Here is a 23,158-nt window from a genome sequence, read left to right on the forward strand (position 1 = left end):
CAAATATTAACTAATTATGCCGCAAAGCAGCTCTAAAAAGACAGTATTGTCATTATTCAGCTCAAGTCTGTTCAGTGTTGATTCAGTTCAGTTTAATAACAGTGTTGATGTTGCACTGTGAAACAAATTAGATTCAGTGATAAAGCAGCTCTACAGAAGACACTAGTGTTATCATCCAGCTCAATTCAGGTCAAGTTTGTACTCATCCGAAAGAAGGTTCTGTAGTGATTTGGCAGTGTGTAGAGATAATGGAAGAGTTTCTGTCACCTGCACAGTTTTCTTGCGCGCCTCCTCATTGTTTTCTGCCTCCTCATGCTCTTTACTGCCCTGTGTCAGGTTGGAGTAGTTGGCAAGGCTGCTCAGCACAGAAGATACTATAGGACTAGTGTCCATCTCCTCCTACAAAACACACACATACAAACAAGGGTAAGCCTACATTCATACTGTATGTAACCCTTTGAAACACTCATTAGCAGTGCTGCACTACCTCAAACAGAGCCATGTTTTTCCCATCATACTGCTGGCTTTTCTCTACGTCACTGGTGCTGCTGTTGATAAAGGGGCTGCTCTCCTTGGATGTTGCATCACCTGTGAACATACATAAATTAAACATTGCTGTTTATCTGAGATAGAGTATATTAACAGAGGGCCCAAAAAGTATTGGACACTTAAAAATATAAAAAAAATATATAGTTGTTGTACGCAACCAATCAAAATTTTGGAGTTAGTACGATTTTTTTTTTTTTAAGAAATTAATACTTTTATTCAGCAAGGATGCATTAATTTGGTCAAAAGTAACATTAAAGACATTTAAAATGTTACAAAAGATTTCTATTTCCAATAAATGCTTTTGAAATTTCTATCCACCAAGAATCCTTAAAAAAAAAACTTAGCATGGTTTCCACAAAAATATTAAGCAACACAGCTGTTTTCAACATTGATAATAATAATAAATTATTGTTGAGCACCAGATTAGCATATAATAATTATTTCTGAGGAATAATGTGTCACTGAAGACTGGAGTAATTCCGCTTTACTAAAAATTCAGCTTTTCCGTCACAGGAATAAGATACATGTTAAAATATATCTTACAATAAATAACTAGTTAGACTAGTTATTTTAGATTTACAATATTTCAATACAATATTAATGTTTTTACTGTACTTTAATCAAATAAATGCAGCCTTGGTGAGCACAAGAGACATTTAAAAAATCTTACAGATCCCAAACTTATGAACAGTAGTATACATCAGATAACAAAATACTAAACAAATGGCATTTATTTTAAAATATTTTTTTAAGCAAAAAAAAAAAGTTTGTTAAGTTTCAAATAAATATAAAAATGTTATTTATATTTATAAAATTACAGTATGCATTGTATTCATCAAAATCAACATCAAGTAAAAACAACCCATTTGCAATCTGTCAGCATTGCTCCCATATAAGATCAACGTCATCGCATTAGCATATAATACTAAAGAACGATGTTGTACTGGTATTATCAGATTTACAACATAAGCATATTCAGTTTAAAATGTTCATTTCTCTGTAAGAGTGCTTTGTCTCACAGAATTTGCAGAAAGCTTTTTCACATCTCACACAAACTAAGTGCTGTGTATACAATCATTCCAGTCGTTACAACTTCATGTCCATCTGAGAGAAAAGAACAGGAATGGGGTGGATTGATACAACTGTTAAGAAAAACAGCAGCGCATCAACATGCAGCACTCCTTGAGTATCAGTGTGTGTGTGTGTGTGTGTGGGTGAGGAATTCCAGGATTTCTACATACTCTTCCATAGCAACAACCCGGTTCTGAGCCTATTTTTACACTACCGCTTTCAGCCGCACATCCTTTATCACAGGAACCCTTGATCGGTTTATTCTGAAGTAGCGCAACATACACCCTCACAGGTTCAGAACGATGCTCTTGTGTCCTATAAATACGTCACGGTTTTTAATTGTGTGAATTTCTAAATTGTAGTGCGTATTGTACTGTCACCTTCCCTGCCTTCTCTAACATAATTATATGTGGGAGAATGTTCATTAAATGGCCAAGGGAATCCTGCCTCTTAGCTTGCCCGGTTTAATCTGATGTATTAGTTTAATTAATCATGCTTCCTGCTTCATACATTTTAATTTTCACAGCATTTGCCTGCTTATTGACCTGCGACCCTATGACCTTTAAACACACAATTCATCACCTTGTAATTTCATCTGTCACCGCTGAATCAATACGCCACCAAGCCTTATGCTTTTGACAGAATGCCAGGTTTATATAGTATATACAGACATATAACACTTTAATCTGAAGCCAAAATAAAGTTCATTATTTCATTTAAAGATCCTTGGTCTCACAACGCTTTAATCATTGTACTTTTTGGTTTATCACTTGGTTCCTACTTGTGCATTTGTTCCTATGTGACTGTAGTGTGTTTTCTCTCTAATCTTGGCTGAAACTCCTACTTCTGGCTCTCTTGACACACACCATCCCACAACCCCAGCAGACTCACACTGTAATAAGGAATAATGAGAAAAAGATTGGGTTTACAGATTGAGATAGATCCTAATCTTTGACATCTCGTGTGCTGTGTGGTAAAATTTATAACAGAAGCATTTGGTTCATTGTTACAATCCCCAGAAGAGACCCTGAGCATCTCTGTGCCTATTACAGATATCAAAGAGGGGATTGTATACTGAGGGGGTCTGCTGATTCTGCCCTGCTGTCTATTTGAATTTGCAATGTTGCAGAAGCAAGAGTAGGACAAAAGACAGTAGCCGATGCTTGTACTTTTCTTATAGCTATTCTTTCCACTGCCTTCTTTATTCTTGAGCTCTGTCCACTTAAATACACACCAGCACTCTTTTCTGAGACATGGGCTATTCTAGAGAAACACAATTTATTACTTATATTCCAATATCATATGTGATTTGATTATATTTAAGCAATAACACGCGCTATATCTACCCCCAAATAACAGCCGCAGTGATTTTCAGACCAAGATCATGATTACGATACAGCTTTGATACAACAGTTCAATCAATAAGTTAATATTGTACATTGTGTACACATTGCCATATATATTGTCTTACTTTGTCTATATCTTTGCTTGGGCAGCAAAAATATTTGCAAGCAAGGGCACAGCGGAAACCGCAAAACGTCTGTATATTTCCTGAATTAATTTTAAATGATTCAATGACTCCCTCATAAATGGTTTTGTTCAGTGTTATTTAATGAAACGCTTAAGCGAATTATTCAAATGACTTACCCATAAAGACAGTCATTTGTCATCACCTATTGGCGTAACTTACAAAGTCACTGAAAAATACCCTTCACTACAAAGAGTCTGTCTGGAAGGTGTTTAAAGATCAGGGCTATAGAGGTGTGCGATATATAGTGTCTACTATATCATAATTATTGTTTTAACGATATGCAAGCTTACATTAACGAGTATCAAAAGTGCTGTTTCCCCCCAAATATCATTGAGCATGTTTACGTGCACGTTCTCAACCCGATTATTCTTAATAAGCCGACAATGCATGGTGTCATATAAACGTGTTAACCTGCTTTCCTGTAATCGGAGTAAGGTCATAAACGGCTTAAACATAAATTGACTGGCACAGCTAAAATTTTGTCCTTTACCCTAATTTGACCTGGCATGTAACGTCTCTAAGCTGTTTTCTGTCGGCTTATTGAACTGCACATGTGAGATATGTGAAAAAAAAGCGTCCTTAATTGTCGGTTTAAGCGCATGCAGAAAGAGTTAGTGTTTCGCGGCAAGCTAGAAATATTTTGCAAACTGACAATTTCTTGATCCAAGAAATTATAAAAATGTGTTCTTATCAAAATACTGCATCTGTAACTGCAAGAGTGGATAATATATGAGTCTATGGGCCCTATTTTAACGATCTGAAATGCAAGTGTCAAGCGCAAAGCGCAAGTAACTTTGTGGGCGGGTCTTGGTCAAATCTGAAAGGGGTTGGTCTGAAGTAGCTTCATTATTCATAGGTTTGGGCGTAACATGAAATAAACCAATCAGAGAGTCATCTCACATTCCCTTTAAGAGCAGACACGCTTTTTCCATAGTGGATTGCTATTGTAACGGCGGATTTGCCAGGCGTGCGCCAGGAGCGGTTCACAGCCAAGGAGAGCAACGCTCTCGTCACGGCCGTAAAAGAGAGAGAAGTTACATTGAAATGGAGAAACCCACCCAAATTAACTTCGGTTAAACAGGCGTACGATAATTTGGGTAAATGTGTAAGCTAGATGTATGCTTTTATAATAAATTGTCTGTCTATCTATCTATCTATCTATCTATCTATCTATCTATCTATCTATCTATCTATCTATCTATCTATCTATCTATCTATCTATCTATCTATCTATCTATCTATCTATCTGATTTGCAAAAATGAAAACTGCTGCTTTTGTATAGATGAGAGAATCAAAGTGCGCATTGCGCTACATTGATAATGGCCAAGCATACGCCCTTAAAATAGCATATGAATAACATGCGCAACGCACCACTGACTTTAAACTATTTTTTCCTGGTTAGTGGCGCAATTGTTTTCTAAATCTGCAAAATAGCATGAAGGAACGTTTGCGCCGGAACACGCCTCCTCTTTGCGCTGAACCGCCCAGGGAGCGCAAGTGTATTTCCTAACTTACCGATGTGCGTCTGTGGAGGGAAAAGTCCGCTTTGCGCGGGTGCAAAATAGGAATGATACATGCGTCGGTGTACAAAGTCAATTGCGCTGGGTGCAAGATAGGGCCCTATAAGTTTCCCGCTGAGATGTAGCAAAACTCTTTGGCTTTTAATGCTTTATTTAACATCATTACCGACATAACAAATGGAATAAGTCAGATACATGAATGAATTTTCTGGTTCTGCTCAGAATCCTGGCGGCAGCGTTCTGTATGAGCTGCAACTGTCTTATGGTCTTTTTGGGAAGGCCAGGTCGGAATCCATTACAATAATCCACCCTGCTGGTGATGAAAGCATGAACAAGTCTTGACTGGAAACAAAGCATCTAATTCTTGCAATATTGCTGATTTAGTTTAGCTTTGATATGACTACTGAAACTAAGGTCTGACTGCAGAATCACACCGAGATTCCTGACTTGAGTTTTAGTTGTTTGACCCCTAGAGTGAAGGTATGCATTCACCTTGAGAACTTCATCTTTGTTTCCAAACGCAATGACTTCAGTTTTGTCTTTGTTTAACTGAAGAAAGTTTTGGCAGATCCAACTGTTGACTTCATCAATGCATTGGCACAGGGAGTCAATGGGGCTGTAATCGTTAGGCGATAGGGCTAAGTAAATCTGTGTATCGTCTGCATAGCTGTGGTAAGCAATTTGGTTCTTTCTCATTATTTGGCTCATTGGGAGCATATACAGGTTGAACAGGAGTGGCGCGAGAATTGAGCCTTGAGGGACTCCGCATGTCATGGATGTCCACTCAGACTCATGGTCTCCTATACTCACATAATAACCTCTCCCTCCTAAGTATGACCTGAACCATTTTAGGACTATCCCAGAAAGCCCAACCCAGTTTTACAGCCTGTCAAGAAGTATGTTGTTGTCAGGCTGGAAACACAATGCGTTAACACTTTGAGTTTCAATTTAGACACAATATTGTCTATTTTTGCTTTATTTTGTCCACGAAAATCAGCAGAACTGTTTTTCAGAACCACATTTTAAACGAATAAGTTTAATGAATGTCTGAATGAATCAGCTGTTTAAATGAATTGTTTGAATTAATGACTCAAATGATTAAGCTCATTAGTTACTTCTTTTTTTACTTCTTTTTTAGTTACATGGCATTATTTGTGTAAATGATGTGTAATTACATTCAATATTCCTTTAAAAGTGTCATCAATATCAAAATTGTGCCCCATAACGCCATGTTGCTGCAGGCAATCTGTTCCTAGATAAGTCAACTTTTAGGAAAAAAGCATCAATTAAATGATAAATTAGTAAAAGTGCCAGTGATATTGTTAATAGCAAATCTAGCTTAAATTATTAGTGCCACAGTCCATGCTTCAAACCAAACAGTCACACTTACATATCAGCATGATGATTAGCATGCGAGTCAGTAAAAGCATAAAGCAGATCAAGGAAAGAAAATCATGTCAACGCTATGCATATTATATATAGATAGGCCATCAAAGACTAAATAAATGCTAATTAATGGTGAGCAAAATGTGTAGGCTGAGTAAAGCTTTTCTGAATGCAACATGAGCCTGATGTTCTTATCTCATGCATTTTAGCTTAGCACCCCTTGTGAAAAAAATATTTAGCATTGTTTTAAAAAAAGAGTACATAATATACTTTTAAAATATAAAATAAATATATTTACCTTTATTACATAACATCTATTTTTCAAATTATATTTTACTTTATATTACCTTTCCAAAAGTAGGTCTATTTAAGTACTTAAATGTGTTAAGAATCAGTCGTAACAGAGTACACCATTTAATGGGCTTTTATATCATTAATATCATCTGAAAGTGGTAGTTTAAAAAAAATATACTTTTAAGAATTGAAGTACACTACAAGAGCACATTCAGTACTTCTTTTTTCATAGGGACTAGTTACTGACTAGTTGTTTGCTGCATTTACAATGCTAGCAATTCAACTTTTTACAAGTTTTTCAAAATACACTGTCACTATTTTCAATTTCATGATCATAATGTCTGACTTCCACAGTTTGGCTCTTGTTCAGTGAAATCAAAACAGCACTGCACTCGTTCCCTCTAAGCACCTTTGCCTTTCTATAATCCACAGTTTTAAAATCTGCTTTTCAAAGCCCATTTCAGCCCATGACATCAAAATAATCTGCTTTTTAATTTTTAATGTTTTGCCTTTCCCTTTCTCTTTTCATTTTCATTTGTGTGGCCAGGTTGCATCACATTTAGTATTTTCCATGTCAGAACCACAATTCATGACTGATTTATGGTGTGTATCCACGTGCTGACAACGTACACTTTAGCATACTTTTTTTTTAAAAGTACTTATTACGGATTTACTTCAATATACTTCAAAAGATGAATGTAATAACCTTAATGTTTTCTAACACTTAATTGTATGCTATTTACAATTAAATGATAATGTTTTATAGTTTAAATGTATATTAAATGCAAACTCAAGTGTCCTTTTTGGCCCACTTAAGTAGGACTTAAAGGGATAGTTCGGCCAAAAATGATATTAAACCCATGATTTACTCACCCTCAAGCCGTTCGAGATGCATATGTCAATCATTTTTCAGACGAACACATTTTCAGTTATTTTAGAAAATGTCTTAGATCTTTCAGTGGTTATAATGTCAAGTTATGGGGTCCACTCCTTCAAGTCCCAAAAATGTGCATGCATCCTTCACAAAAGTAATCCATCCGGCTCCAGGGGGATAAACGAAGGCCTTCTGAGGGTAATCCGTGCAGTTTTGTCTTAAAAATATACATATTTAAAACTTTATAAATGAAAATAACTGGCTTCAGGCAACAGTCGAAGCGAGTTCACGGGAGATGGATGCTGGCGTATGACATAGGACATAGCGTAGTAAGCGTCGTGACGTAGAACGAAGTATAGCTAAATCAAATGCTACGTCCTACGTCATACACCGGCATCCATCTCCCGTGAACGCATGTCGACCGTTACCGGAAGCCAGTTATTTTCATTTATAAAGTTTTAAATATGTATATTTTTACGAACACCAGACCATTAAGCTGAAATGAGTTTAGCCGACGACTAGCGATTCAAGACATTTCAGGTCCAGCCCTTCACATGTCTTTATGATCTGAAAGCATGTATTCCACCAGGGTCCTGGTGCATGTCATCTTTGTCACTTCCAGAATTGAAGCACCTTTATCTAACTGAAGGAGAGAGAGCAGGTGTTTGAGAATCCGCAGAACTGGTTAGCTCGTGTCCTGTGTTCCCTGAGGCTGATTATATCAGGCTCTGCCACTGTGTGGAGCTTCCTCAATTCCCTGCACAACTGATCAGTAGAGATAGCAAGCCTGAGACTGAGGAAGTGGGATGGAGGCTTCAGTGTCCTAAATGCATAGAAGGTTTGTGGTGGGCTGAGTAAGGGGCAACCGAAAAACAAATTTGACAAAAGAGAAATGCTTTCCTTTAATACTGTACATGGCTGCTGGCCAGTGTGCAGTCGGTCATGGTTTTCATCCCACTCCACACCTCCTTCATGTTGTTCTGACTAAGTTTTCAATCACGCTTTACTGTTATCATTTCTTCCCTTCCTCAAGTACCATTTTCATGTCTTGCTGCATCCTCTTTGTTCCTCTTTTGTCATCAGACCTTCTTTATGCTCACCGGGTCCTTTATATCTTAAGTGATTCATGTTTTGTTGCGGGGAAACAGCACTATACACACACAAGTACCCCAGTGTCACTCACTTATGACTCACAGAACATGTCTTATTTGGTTTACTTCAAGTACTCCTGTAAAGCTTCCTCTGCTTTGGCCTGGTGGTAAAAGGAACCTGTTATATGGTCAGTTTGCATTATGCTCCACCCAAAGGTCCTATAGAAGTGTTCTAGAACTACCATTGTCAACTATAATAATGAGATGTGTTTTATGTGTTTGGTTGATTAGAATTAATCATTGAATATGATGATTCCTTATTCTATCTGTTCTAGATTCACATTTACAGTCCAATTTCCAAATCAGTGTTATTAACATTAACAACTCAAATGAAATATTTGATATAAATATATAAATATAAAAATTAAACTGAAATTAGAGCTCTCTGAAAACAAAAATAAAATCTAAACTAAATTTGAACTACTAGTTACTACACTGAGGAAAACTAAACTTTATAACCTTTGGTTCTTTTGGGTGTCCGGTGTTGTCTTTGAGTTAAAGAGTTACATTTGTGTTTTTCTTTGTTTTTTGTTCTTGGATTATCTTTTTCTTGGTTATTTAAATAAAATTGCTTCAACTCATCCTTGAACCATTACAGAAGTACAACTCATTCTCCTCACCCAGAATAAACACGCTGAGGACCACATCAGCGTGTTTATCAGCCTAGCAAACCAGGTACATTTTCCAGGTGATTCCCTAAAATCTTTTGTTGTCACTGGACTGAATGAACCACTGAGTTCCCAGGCTCCGCCTCCCACACTGGTTCTGTCCCCTCGCTGGTTCTGCCCAGTTTCCTTTCCTTGGCCCTCTGGCACAACCACAGTCTCCTGGCCAGTCAGTTCAACTGTAGTCATCTGAATGGAAACTTTAAAATCCTGACCCTCAAGCTCCACATCAGCTCTTTGAGGCCATGACTCTGTCTCGCCCCTTCGACCCATTGACTCCGCTGGCTTGTCATACCTCCGGCATCACTGGGGTCTTTACATCTGTCAGCTGCTGATGCCTTATGTATCAGTAGAAGGCAGCCTCGTCCCTCACTGTCACCATTAACTCTGTTACTCCCAGACTTCATTTCCCAGAACTCTCTGCTTATTATTAGTTTATCTGTTGCAGCTGTGTCTTGTTTCATCTGATCATTACCCCTGTCTATTTCTATGCTATTTGCCTTGCATTCGTTATGAAGTCTTGTTTGTTTTGGTTTGCGTTCTCTTTCAGAATTCCTGAGCAGGGCCTGTGTTCCTTATGTTTATCTCTGCCTGAGTCTTGGATTCATTGTACCTGTTAGCCCTCCGTGGATTGTATGTGTGTTCGTACTGATTACATGTGCTTGAGCCTCTGCCTGGTATGAACTATGACTTTGGATTACATTTGTCATTAAACTGCATTTGGATGCTATCTTCCCACCAAATGATAACAGGCCCCTTGTCCTTTTGACTCTGCCTTGATGTCACCCTGGCTACACCACAGACTTTCAGTCGTGCCGCTATACCTGGACCCTCTAATCCTTCGGCTCCACCGGGGTTCTCAATCGCTCCATTTCTGCCATCAACCTTCATCCCTCCGGCCCAGCCTCGGTCTTCCAAGCTCCCAGCTCCACATCGGTCCTCACTTCCTCTGGTTCATATTGACTCACCGGTCCAGCGGTGGCAACCTGGTTCTCCAGCCTTTCAGCTCGACCTTAGTTTCCACTGCCTCTTTCTCCCTGGCTTTCCCATGATTGCATCGCCTAAGGCTCCATCGTGGGTCTCCATCTCTCTGGCTCTGTCAGGGCTTTCCACCCCGCAAGTTCCGCCGTGGACTGTGAACTGGGTGTTCCTCCTCTTGGGGGTCCTAGTCCTCTTTCCTATCCCCTGATATCCATCGCCACCTCCTCACTCCACTTTGCTGTTTTGTTCTTGCACCACGTGGGAGAGGGCTTATATTGAAATGTAGCTTGTTGTGTTGTCTCTGGTTTCTCTTTTCTCTGTTTTTCTCCATTTCCTGATTTGTTTCTATAGTTATGGATAAGTTGTCTTGTTTAGTTTGTCATTTACTTTAGTATTTATAGTCCTTGGTTTCCTCTGTTGGGTGTCCAGTGTTGTCTTTGTGCTAAAGAGCCATTACATTTCTATTTCTCCTTGTTGGATTGATATTTTGTTCTTGGATTATCTTATTGGTTATATGATCCACACTTCAACTCTTTCTTCACTGCAACATTACAAATTGAGCTATTGAACACAGAAATTAATATAGAAAATATGATCCAGAATCACCAGATAAATGACACTAGCTGAACATTAAAAAAAAAAAATAGCTCCTTAGAGGTTGTTTTCATTACTACCTTTCTTATACATTCTCTATTTTCCATAATGCCAACCTTATCCAGTCTCTTGAAAATAAATCAATTACATTGTATCCCTTTTGGGTCATAGCCGAATAATGAACTGATATTTGTCTACTGAAAGAGGGATTGTATTTCAGAAACCTATTTATTATGTTTTATAAACAACACTCTACTCTTTCTGTATTTTATGCCAGCAGTGTTAAATTATATCCCTTTTTAATCATGATGGCACTCAGTGCAAATCAGCTTTCCCACAGGACAGAAGCCTTAGTCTAGTATATGCAGAGAGTGAAACAGCAAGTACTGCTTGCCCTGATAACCCAGAATTTGCTGTGTCTCTCAAATTATCCTCCACTTTCAATCCGAAGAGCCAATCATCAAATCACTGGGTGTCAGATGTATTAGAATCAAGATTTCTTTAAATCTCTGGCAAAGCATTTTTGACAAGCATATTCTACTGTGGTACATCATCATATTGTATGATTTGTATTCTCAAAGCACAAAAACAACTATCAAACCCTTGATACAACTCATATCAAGGGTTTGATCACCGTTTTTAATTTGAGAAGTCAGTAGACGCTATTTATCTTATCTGAGAATTCTCGAAGAACTCTCCAAAGCGGGAAGAACAATGATTAAAGACACATTTCCTTGGCCAATGCATTCCCTTTGAATCGAACCCATGTCCTTTTGATTATAAGCACTGCGCTCTACTAGTTGTGCTATACAGGAACAAGTGATTTAGCCTGAGTTTTATCAGATCTAGACATAAAGTGGGGGTAGAACATAGGGACAGCGTCAGGGTCAATCCTGAAACAGACAGAGTCAAAGAGAATAACCCAAAAAGGATTAAGCCCCAGATTTCCTGTTTGTTATGCGAATGCCTTTTCACTGAAATATTAGGTCACATCCACTGAGTCTTGCGTAAAGACAGAGCAAAGAGAAAAGAATAAGGAGAAAAGAAACCAACAACTGGTACAAAAGATATTGCTGTTAATTAAATACCTGCTGATCCTCAGATTCAGAAGCTCTGATGATAAAAGACAGTTAAGTCCTGATATATTAAAAGTGGAATCACATGATGTCTGCTCATAAGCTGCAATGAGAAAACTTGGCTTCATTTTAGAGAAAACTGACAAGAGAAGGAATGAAGGAAGACAGAGAAATAGAGACATTATGAGAGAAAACCTTGAGGCATGTCACCTCTCCTTCACAGTTCTCAAGTGTATTTAATACAGCAGAAATTAACCTAGACTTGGAAAAGTGACGTTTCTGTTTTGGTGTGCATCTTTCAAATGCGTTTTCTCTCGGTAGTTGGACTGAAGCATTTATTCTCAAGCCAAAAGTGCTGATTCACTAAGCTGCCATTGGTGACAAAGAAAGTAACACTATGCCAACTGGCTTAATCTAAACAAACTTTATGGCAGAAGGCTTCAGTGTTGACAAACCATAACAGTCTGAATTCACGACCACAGAATTTGACATATGGTGGAAATTTGATTGAGAAGCTCTTCTGAGTGAGCAGACCAGGAGCCATTTATCTATTGTCATAAGCTCTTCTGTATATGCTGTAAATGTCTTGAGGTAGCTCTACATTAGTGTTTCAGAGCCAAGACCTGAGTCTCACATAGCCAGACATTTTACTAGTGTGGTGGCTCTCAAACCACCTCAAAAACAAATTTTTGTTTTAAAAACAAAACAAAAATGATGTAAAACCTGGGGGAATCTGGGGCAATCATTTGCCAGACTAATTTGCCAATTGTTCTAACGTTGCACAATAAAACATACTGCGTTTATTTTGGCTAACAAGTGGCTAAATGGGACTAGAGAGATTGTTAGGGATATTAAATGGCACCAGCTGAACAGGTAAATTCAACTCACTAGTCCACTTTCACAGCGTCTTTGTGTTTATAATCACGCTCTTGCAAACTATTACAGCTCAAACTTTTAGGGAAATTTTTATTTTTTTTAACAAAGACAGAAAGAGTTGTCAGAAGTTTACAGAATTTACAAAATTACAGACAAACACAACCTGACTAAACTCATAACATATAAAAACAGTTGTACTTTTCACAATTTATTGAAGACATTGGGTCAGTGGCTCGATTTTGCCCCAGCCCCCACAGAGGTCTGTCCATGCCACTGCATTGGGTGATCATTGGCAGGGCAGGCTGAAAAAAGGTTTTCCTGAGTCCTGTTATAAAGCCAAATCAGATGCTGTGGCATAACCTAAAGAGGACTGTGCCATCAAGACAACCCAAAAATATTGATAAACTAAAACAAGTTTGTGTGGAGGGATGTCCATATTTATGAGTCTTATAAGAAGCTACAGGAAACATTTGGCGGAGATTTTGTTGCTAAAGGAGGATCTGCAATTCAAGGGTTTACTTACTTTCTCCACCCTACACTGATAAATACGCAACTTGAAAAGTACAATTGTTTGTGTTAGTTTAGTCATAATTATGCTCGTCTATTGTGAGTTCAAGTAAGGTTTAAGAAATCAATAAAAAAAAATTATTTATATATGCTCTTTTATTCTATTATACTTGTCTGCTTGCAGCGTGCTATTAAACTCAGGGTCAAAAGGCTCTGCGCAATAAAGGCAAGCACTGTTCTGTGTCTAAATCTCTAGCCATTCACAGTCTTTGCCCTCAAATCCTTTGTGTGGTGAGTGTGAACGTTACTGACATAAACCTTCATGTTCCCCAGGAGAGCGCACCACCAATTCAGTGACTCAAGGCTTACATGACTGTCCAGACCACAAGTCACAGTTGTGTGTCTGAGTCTGTAGATAGACCATAGCCAAAGGCAGTGCTGGAGATGCAGCGTGTGTGACGTTCTCCAGATATCCTTCAGCAGTGCCATCATAATGAATGTGATTGCTGATCAGTGTTTGTCTTTTGTATATTCTTTGACTCTACGGTTAGAGTCTGTCTCTCTGTCTCTCCTCATTCTTATATGCGCCCCGTCAAGCGCAGCAGTCATTCTGTTGTACATCACTCACCGATCAAATAAGGCTTTGGCAGGACAAAAATTTGCTTTGGCGGCCGCCAAAAAAAATTCAATGCAGGAAAACCCCTGCATAATTGACTGTGTTTATGAGGATATTCACCGAGACGGGCATTCTGACTTAATTTTGAATTCTTGTGTCCGCTCAAGCTCAGAAATAAGAGAAAGAGCACTGAACTTTGTGTCTGCCCGGCTCTGTGTGCGAACGCAGAAAACAGCGCGCATGTTCCAGTCTTCTTGCGCTTGATGTTTAAACTGACAGGACTTAAAGGGGTACTTCACCTCTGGAAAGATAAATGTGTATTTAAAATAGGTCATTTATGTAGAAGAAATGTGAAATTATTTTTGAATTTGGAGCTTTCTAGACTGAGAAAATCCAGAAAATGTATTTTTGGCTTATGTGGATGAAAGACAACAACTCCCAGAATGCACATGCTTCGCTGCCCTACGAGGCCACTCCCAAGGCTAGGCTACTAGTGAGACTCCGTGACAAGTTTGCCCAGGATTTCGAGATCGCCCAAAATGTCCGGGATTCGGCTTTTGCGTTCTACAGTCGGCATTCATTATGTTTACTGTAGCGAGCAGGACGAGGCTGAGGGCCGCGGAAGAACGGCGCGAGGCCGGTGGCGTCATTACTGAGACGCGCCGGTCTCGTATCTTTCACTGAGGAGTGGGAATTTTCTTAGCAATGTTAAAACGCACATCAACCGATCACTTGTTTAGCGTTCATGTAAACACTACATTCAGATTCACCAATCTGAATGAATTCAGTTAGACTGAAACAAAAGGTGTGCATGTAAACAATGAATGGCGACTGCAGAAAGCAAAAGCCGAATCCCGGACATTTTGGACGATCTCGACGGCCGGACATGTCCGGGAAAAAGAGGATGGTAACCCCTACTACTCAGCTTTCTCTTACTACTCAGCTTTCTCCATAGAACAAGAGCCTGCTAGCTTAGCTTCCAAAGAAAGATGGCTGATACTATGTGTACTTTCTGTGAGTGAGATCCCACCTCCTATGGGCGGGTTGAAAACATGCGGGACAGCCCCTACTACTGGCTGTAGTCTTTAGCCTCTGGCAAGAAAATCCTCTGATGACGCAAAATGACGATTTTTGCGTCAGCGGAGGATTTTTTCCAGACAAAAAATACATAAATCTCTCGTCTCAGGGGGATATGAGGGAGGAAAGCACGGTAATTCGAAAATACTACAGGTTTTCTACTAATACAAAGCTTAATGCTAAATCCTGAAGTATCCCTTTAAAAACAATGGTGCAAATGATAAACTTTCACTCTATGATGGTTAAACTTTGCAATTAACCCGCAAATCACAAGCGTTATGGGCCGGGGAGCAGCTGGCCTGTACTGATCATGAATACGGATCAACTACGATATCTATTCTTGACATCGCACATCCTGCGATGTGACTATCATAGATGCGCACATCATGATAGCGATGCTAAAACCATACATCGTGCAGCCCTACTACACATACATACACTACCGTTCAAAAGTTTGGGGTCACTTAGAAATTTCCTTGATTTACATGAAAACATGCATGAAATGAGTTTGAATAGGAAATATAGCTAAATGAATAGGAAATATAGTCATTGACAAGGTTAGAAATAATGATTTTTAATTGAAATAATAATTGTGTCCTTCAAACTTTGCTTTCGTCAAAGAATCCTCCATTTGCAGCAATTACAGCCTTGCATACCTTTGGCATTCTAGTTGTCAATTTGTTGAGATAATCTGAAAAGATTTCACCCCATGCTTCCTGAAGCACCTCCCACAAGTTGGATTGGCTTGATGGGCACTTTTTACGTACCATACGGTCAAGCTGCTCCCACGACAGCTCAATAGGGTTGAGATCCGGTGACTGTGCTGGCCACTCCATTATAGACAGAATATCAGCTGACTGCTTCTTCCCTTAATAGTTCTACCAGAAAGACTCGGGAGAATAAATACTGTGACAATTATCGATTTATTAAAACAACCCAGCAAGCAATAAAGTTATTTGGTGTAGGCCCCGTCCGTAGCTCGCAATCTGAGGGTCCGGACTCTGCATATCCTGCCTGAAAATCAAGGCAGGGGCGCAGCCGACCCCCTGTGAGGTATGGAAGGGATCATCCTGGTGGTAGTGGTGGGGAGGATGGAGGGAAGGATTCGATTTGGAGGTGGTGGGGAGGATGGTGGTGAATTGGAGCGTCAGCATCTGCGAACTCAAACATGAGTAAGTACCGATCTTTTAAACCACAAGTGTTGGAATGTGATTGGATAGATAAAAGGTAAAGTGACGTAACAATTGAGTCTTCCCGGCAGAACTTTATGCTAAAGCTTTCATTTCTTGCATAGTTTGGAGCTGTGCTTTGGGTCATTGTCCTGTTGTAGGAGGAAATTAGCTCCAATCAAGCGCCGTCCACAGGGTATGGCATGGCGTTGCAAAATGGAGTGATAGCCTTCCTTCTTCAAGATCCCTTTTACCCTGTACAAATCTCCCACTTTGCCACCACCAAAGCACCCCCAGACCATCACATTGCCTCCACCATGCTTGACAGAATTTCTCGCATGGAATAGCCTTCATTTCTCAGAACAAGAATAGACTGACAAGTTTCAGGCTACGTTTATAACGTTGGCCGATTATTTTCATAAACGGACATTTCACCCTCTCCGTTTTCAGAAAAGTGTTCGTTTACACAAACCCGTGTATATGCCGTCAAGAGCATGCCAAACCTGTAGGTGGCAGTGTAACGAGAAGCTCAAGCCCATGTTAGCAAATCAGAATCCCGAAAATATAGGTCGCACCTTTGATGCAGTGCAAGTTCTGTCCCATACTGTGATATCGACTGCCTAAAACTCAGTTTTTCTCAGTTTACATGTAAACGTGCAAACAGAGTTTTCCAAAATCTCCACTCTGGTCGGAGTTTTTAGAAAGAATCGTTTTCAGAGGCGAATTCTCCGTTTGTGTGTAAACGAGGGGCACAACCGAAGGGAAATGTCTCCGTTTTTCAAATAACCATGTACGTGTAAACGGGGCCTCAGAAGAAAGTTCTTTGTTTCTGGCCATTTTGAGCCTGTAATCGAACCCACAATTGCTGATGCTCCAGATACTCAACTAGTCTAAAGAAGGCCAGTTTTATTGCTTCTTTAATCAGCACAACAGTTTTCAGCTGTGCTAACATAATTGCAAAAGGGTTTTCTAATGATCAATTAACCTTTTAAAATGATAAACTTGGATTAGCAAACACAACATGCCATTGGAACACAGGACTGATGGTTGCTGATAATGGGCCTCTGTACGCCTATGTAGATATTCCATTACAAATCAGCCGTTTCCAGCTACAATAGTCATTTACAACATTAACAATGTCTACACTGTATTTCTGATCAATTTGATGTTATGTTATATTAATGGACAAAAAATTTGCGTGACCCCAAACTTTTGAACGGTAGTGTACATTCATCACTGTAATAAACTAGAGAATATTGCAGACACAGCAGAATCATTGAACAAATCTGAAATGTATTGATGAAATAAATCGGTCGAAGGAAATTTTTAGCTAAAAGAAAGAAAGAAAGAAAAACTACAGTAATGTAAAATGTCAATTGGAGTGTTCCTCACTGCACATCTGTTTCCATCAACTCTATCTTCTGGATTTGGCCATTAGGTTCTCATCCACATCACAATGAATGTTTTCATTAGCTAAACATCTTGGAGAGAATCTTCTGGCCTGACCCCGTGATGCCATAGCATGCGTTATCCATGGCCTGGAGAAGAGTAACTCTTTCGTGAGGGCGCCTGTCATTCACCTTCCACCTCCACCCAGAGAAAAATTCCTGAATCGGATTTAGGAAAGGGGAGTATGGGGGTAAATATAGGGTGGCAAATTGAGGATGGGCCCAAAACCATGCTTGCACCATTTGAGCATGGTGAAGTTGAAGATTATCCCAGACCATTAGGTCACACCATCAGCTCTACAGATCTGATTGGTCTGGTTCTTTCTGCCTCTTTTCTGATTGGACTGGTTACAAGGAGAGCTGCATTACATGACTCAAACGAGGTCTGCCTCCTTCCACACCATCTTCCGGTATAGCCACGCTTATGGTGATATTGGCTCCACGTTGTCCAGGTACTCGGATGGTCACTCCTCCTTGCCTTGGCCTGCTTTGACCACTCCTTGTCCTCCACCTCCCACTGCTGGCTCCATGTTATTGGTATGTTGAGTGGGATAACACTCATCCAACTATATACGTGTACCACAATGTGAAATCAATCACCAGTAATGAACTGGCAGTAACTTGTTAAAACCAGCAAAGCAATTACTAGAGCATTCTTGCATACAGCAATGTCAAATCTGAAAATGTGGTTTGTGAAAGTGGTTAATGGGACTATAGAAACTGTGTCTGATAAGGAATGATGAGTAAGTATTACATCCATAGATAATGTAGTCCAACTGGTCATGTTTTGTGGTAATTGGTGTCATTTGATCTCGTCATCCAGAAACTCATGATCTAAATGAGTGGAATCACTCATCTAAATCTAAATCTAAATCATCGAATCACTCATCTAAATCTAAATCTAAATCATCGAATTACTCATCTAAATCTAAATATTCAATCATCTAAATGAGCATGGAATATTGTTCATCAGTTTCTATTAAAAAAAAAATCTATGCATCAAGAGTAGGCCTAATGCAACAGTTATTTATCATTTTGAGCAGTTGTATCAGATGATAGTTAGATCAATGTAATTAAATTAATATATGTAATTACACATTTATAATGATGAAGTTGCAATATAGTACTTTTAAAATATATTTACTTTAAATGATACATCAAATAACACACTACAGTTAAAATTATAATCAAGTACTTTGCATCTGCTTTAGTATGTTATCACTCATCAAACTCTTCACTCATGCTCTACTGGGTGGTTGCCCTAATCTAGATTAAAAACATCTCTAAAACACACTATCACATTTCTTTGACTAAGTCCCCCTGTAGTTAATAACTGTATCCCTTAAAACTCATATTTGATCACCAAAATTACATATTTAAAAGTGTTTTCCTTGGAAAAAAAATCATTCATGCCTTAAAATAGCTTGAATGCAACTCTACACACTTGCCTTATTTAGTATATTAATATGAATATGCAAATTAGCTTCCCTGCCTCTACTCACTCACACCAGCTCAGAGATTCACTCGTTGACGATCACACGCTGATGTGATTGATTACAAGGTAGTTTGTGTCGTCAGAAACACCAGCGATTTCAAACGCCGGTTTTGACACTGTCTTTGGTTCACTGCAGTTTTAAGGACAAAATACTCAGCAATGTTGTTTACATGAATTTGCATATTAAAAACACGACATAGACATATAAACAACATTAAAAACTTGATTTTCACCATAGGGGGACTTTAAATTAAAATCTGCTAAAGGATTGTAAGGCTGCATAAAGTAGGTCAGCCATGCAGAACTGGGAATCTGATGTATTTTTTACATCGTTAGAATGGCATCTACGCTAATACCTGTACCTAGACATGACCACAGCACAGCTCTGAATATCAGCAGAGACCATGTCAACTAGACAATCCCTTGTGAATACCTTGTCAACACGACAGCCATCAACACAGATCCTCAGCAAAGACCACGAGAACCAGACAAGAGCTCTGCACAGACCCTGATGGCCAGCTTTGTCTCCACACAGATGAATCCGATTTTCAAGCAAAAGTAACTGGATGAAATATTTTGAATGATACTGACTTGTGATGCAGCCTTGAATAAACCACAGCATTGTCCGTTTCATTGGCCAGAGGAGAACTGACCCCTGGACTGAGCCTGTTTTTTTCCTCCATTCTGTCAACTGATGGAGTTTGGGTTTCTTGCCACTGTCACCTCTGACTTGCTTAGTTGTTACACTTAATATTCAACAATATTATTGATCTGAATGAACTGACACTACAGTATGAGAACTGAACTGAGCTGGACGATGACATCCCTGTTTTCTGCAGAGCTGCTTTATAGCCGAATTGAACTAATTTAATAATTGATGATGATCTTTATAACTGAATCAACACTGAACTGACTTCAGCTGAACAATGACACTTTTTTTTCTTTTTAAAGCTGCGTTACAGCCAAACTGAACTGTTTGCAACACTGAATCATTATTTTCCTCTTGATCGCTGTAAAGCTGCTTTGAAACAATCTGTATTGTATAAACGCTATAATAAGATAAAGGCAAAAAAGAGCACTTTAATCACAAGGATACGGCTCACTGCAGATCTACAGTATTTACAGTACAATGTTCCTGTATGACTATAGTTCTATAAGACTCACTACAAATAAAATGAAGTTTCAGATATGGTACAGCAATAGCACAATTCAGTGTGATAATTAAATGACACTGATCTGCTCAGTAAGTAGCAGATTGCTTAAAACACCAGCAAAGGGATAGATAAGCACAGGCTGTGTCTCTCACATGGTAGATTTATCACAAAATGGACAGTTTACACTAGCTTTCAAAGGCTTTACTACAGGTGTGGCTCACTAGGATAATCCCACATGCAGCCACATACAGAGTGGGTGACCATGGCATGCCAGATATTGCATTAATTTCAAGAAATAGGCCACCTGAACGTACGCACACATGCACAAAGGCACGCTCAGAAACAGCCACAGCTGTCAGATTAATTTCTGCAGATATTTTCCGCCCAGGGTACTGACACACAAAGTGGCGCATAGCTGCAAAGGTGCTGCTGTTGGCCTGAGTAACATCTCCCTCCCTCCTTTTCCCTGTCTTCATCTTCCTCCCACTCTTGCTCCCTGTCGCATGCTCTTTGATGAAATCCCCCAGCTGTCTCGCTCCTCTCACACTGCAGTCTGCCAGCCACGTATCCTCTTCAGTTGTTGAAACGCACCTTTCATAGACACTCCTTATCTGAACAGATTCATGGCCTTATAAAAAGTCCCTGCTGTACTGAAGTGATGTGAATACTGTAAGACATCAGTGCTGTGACGCAGCAATTTTTTAACACTAACAGCAGAGAATGGTTCAATGTCGAATCTGGATGCTGAACATTCTTTAATGTCTTGGTTCACCGGTCCCAAGACTTACATGGACTTAGAGATGACACAGCATGGGAGTAAAGGGGGAACAGTCATTCTGAATTAAATCAACGGTTGCCAAAGGACAAGTAAAGCGTTGCCAGGGAACAGGTTGCTTAGTAACAACAAAGAGTTGACTGGTATTCAACGTCTTAATCACAACATACCTCCGCTAGCCTGTCAAACTGCGTCCTTTAGCACAGGAAGGTTAAACATGAGAACATTTATTTGCAATAAATTACCGCTTAAAGGGGCCGTATGATATTGCTTTTGTCGCATTAGATTTCGTATTTCGTATGGTGGCTTGCACATTAAAGTCATTGAAGAAATAGAAGTAGAAACAGAGCCTAAAGGTAAAATATAAAATATTATCAGTTTTATCAATACTCTATGTTTAAGACTTCTATATGTACACATACTGTTCAAAGGTTTGTGGTCGGTATGGTTTTTAAATGTCTTTTTTGCTCACCAAGGCTGCATTTATACAGCAAAAACAGTAATATTGTGAAATGTTATATTCATTTTAAATAACTGTTTCCTATTTTAATGTATTATTAAAATGTATTTATTCCGGTGATAGCAAACCTGATTTCAGCAGCATCATTATTCCAGTCTTCAGTGAAACATGATCCTTCAGAAATCATTCTAATATGCTCATTTGCTCCTCAAGAAACATTTCTTATTATTATCAATGTTGAAAACAGTTGTCCTTCTTAATATTTTTGAGGAAACCGTGATACATTTCTTCAGGATAAAGCTCTTTCTTTGACCCCCCCCCCCCACTGCGATGGTCGAACCTCCCATATATATCTGGAAATTAACTGGTATTTTATTCTTCTGGTGTCTCTGAATAATCTATCCTACATATTATTACTTCATCGTGACTAGGTGGGCCAAGTTGCTGAATACTGAATGGAACTGATATGCAGATGTGGGCAGTCAAAAGTTAAAGAAAGATCCTGTGCTCCACAGCTCCATTTAAACTTAAAATGTCATATGATTGTTCATTTGGAGATACTCAAGGAAAGCCATCCTAGTGCTGGGTATCTCAAGGGCAGGGACTGATATTGTACAGGCAAACTTTAAATCAAATCAAAGTCTCTACAGATCTGATATACAGCTATTGACACCCACGGACAGCTATTAATACAATAAGCCAGGCTGAGAGTCTCTCTCCCTCTCTCTCTCTCCACAGGGTCACTCTTAGTGTGGATCAGATTTAATCTCCCATAATGGCTCGTCTGGCATTGACATCTCATTCTCTTGCAGTCCATTCCACCACCTCTCATATCCTACACACTGTACATTCCATTCTACTCCATTCCATTCTATAATATTCTATTCTATTCTATTTTCCAAATGACAAATTACACCACACCACAGAGGTAGCATAAAAGGTAGTTCATACAGCATCAGTTCTATAAATTGTAATAATTTAGTCAACAGCTTTATGTGAAGAATAGACTGAAATTCAAGTTTTAAGATCTACAGTTAATTAGTTCTATGTATCTATGGTTCATTGAAGCAGCAATGTACAATTTGTGAACAAAACACTTTTCTGAGTCGGATCTTTTCAAATAATCATTTGATCCAGTTCTTAAAACCGAGCAGAACGATTCATTGATCAATCAAATTTATTCTGAGTTAGGTTCAGCTCATTAATTCAATGATCTGACCCAAAACATTCTTTAGAGTCATATCTTTTCAATTAATCATTTGATCCAGTTTGTAAAACCGAGCTGAATGATTCATTGATGAATCCAATTGATTCTGGGTTGGGTTCAGCTCATAGATTCAATGGTCTGAATAAAAACATTCTTTTGAGTCAGATCTTTTCAATTAATCATTTGATACAGTTCGTAAAACCGAACTGAATGACTTATTGATGAATCTCTCTGATTCTGAGTTGGGTTCAGCTCACTGACTCAATGATCCAGTCACAATGGTTAGCTGCCTATAGCTGAGAACATTATCAGCAGCTTAGCATTTCACAGAATTTCATCTGTTGTAATTTTTCTAAATATTTTTAGAATGTTCACGTTATTAACCATTTTGTGAACAATTTAACAGACATATCTATCAATTTTTTCTCAAAGCTGTATTTATTAAGTTTTCATGAACACTTTCACAACTAACGATGGGTGCCGTCTCAATCAGCTCCCAAGTTCAGTAGTCAGGTCACTGATAAGTGAGTCGGCCATTTTAAGGCCTGTCTCAATCGCAAAATCCTTCCAGTGCACTGGAATTTTTGCTCCCTAAAAGAAATCCCACAATGCACCTGATAGAGTTAAATCAAACAGTACTGCAAAAACTATGGGAGCATCGATGCTAACTTTGCTTCCTTA

At 38.9% G+C, this 23,158-nt stretch overlaps 1 protein-coding gene across 1 annotated transcript in view; it reads right to left on the bottom strand.

Annotated features, from left to right (window-relative positions):
* slc12a5b (solute carrier family 12 member 5b) overlaps window positions 1-23,158 on the bottom strand; it is a gene marked incomplete at both ends in the record, with an annotated part of 80,423 nt that overhangs the window by 38,994 nt on the left and 18,271 nt on the right. The window contains 2 exons of the mRNA XM_081348755.1: window positions 268-399; window positions 488-588. Coding sequence (XP_081204881.1) covers window positions 268-399; window positions 488-588 — 233 coding nt within the window. The remainder of the gene's footprint in view (window positions 1-267; window positions 400-487; window positions 589-23,158) is intronic.

This window comes from Scardinius erythrophthalmus (assembly GCF_964197995.2).
Source record: "Scardinius erythrophthalmus genome assembly, chromosome: 20".
NCBI classification, from domain to species: Eukaryota; Metazoa; Chordata; class Actinopteri; order Cypriniformes; family Leuciscidae; genus Scardinius; species Scardinius erythrophthalmus.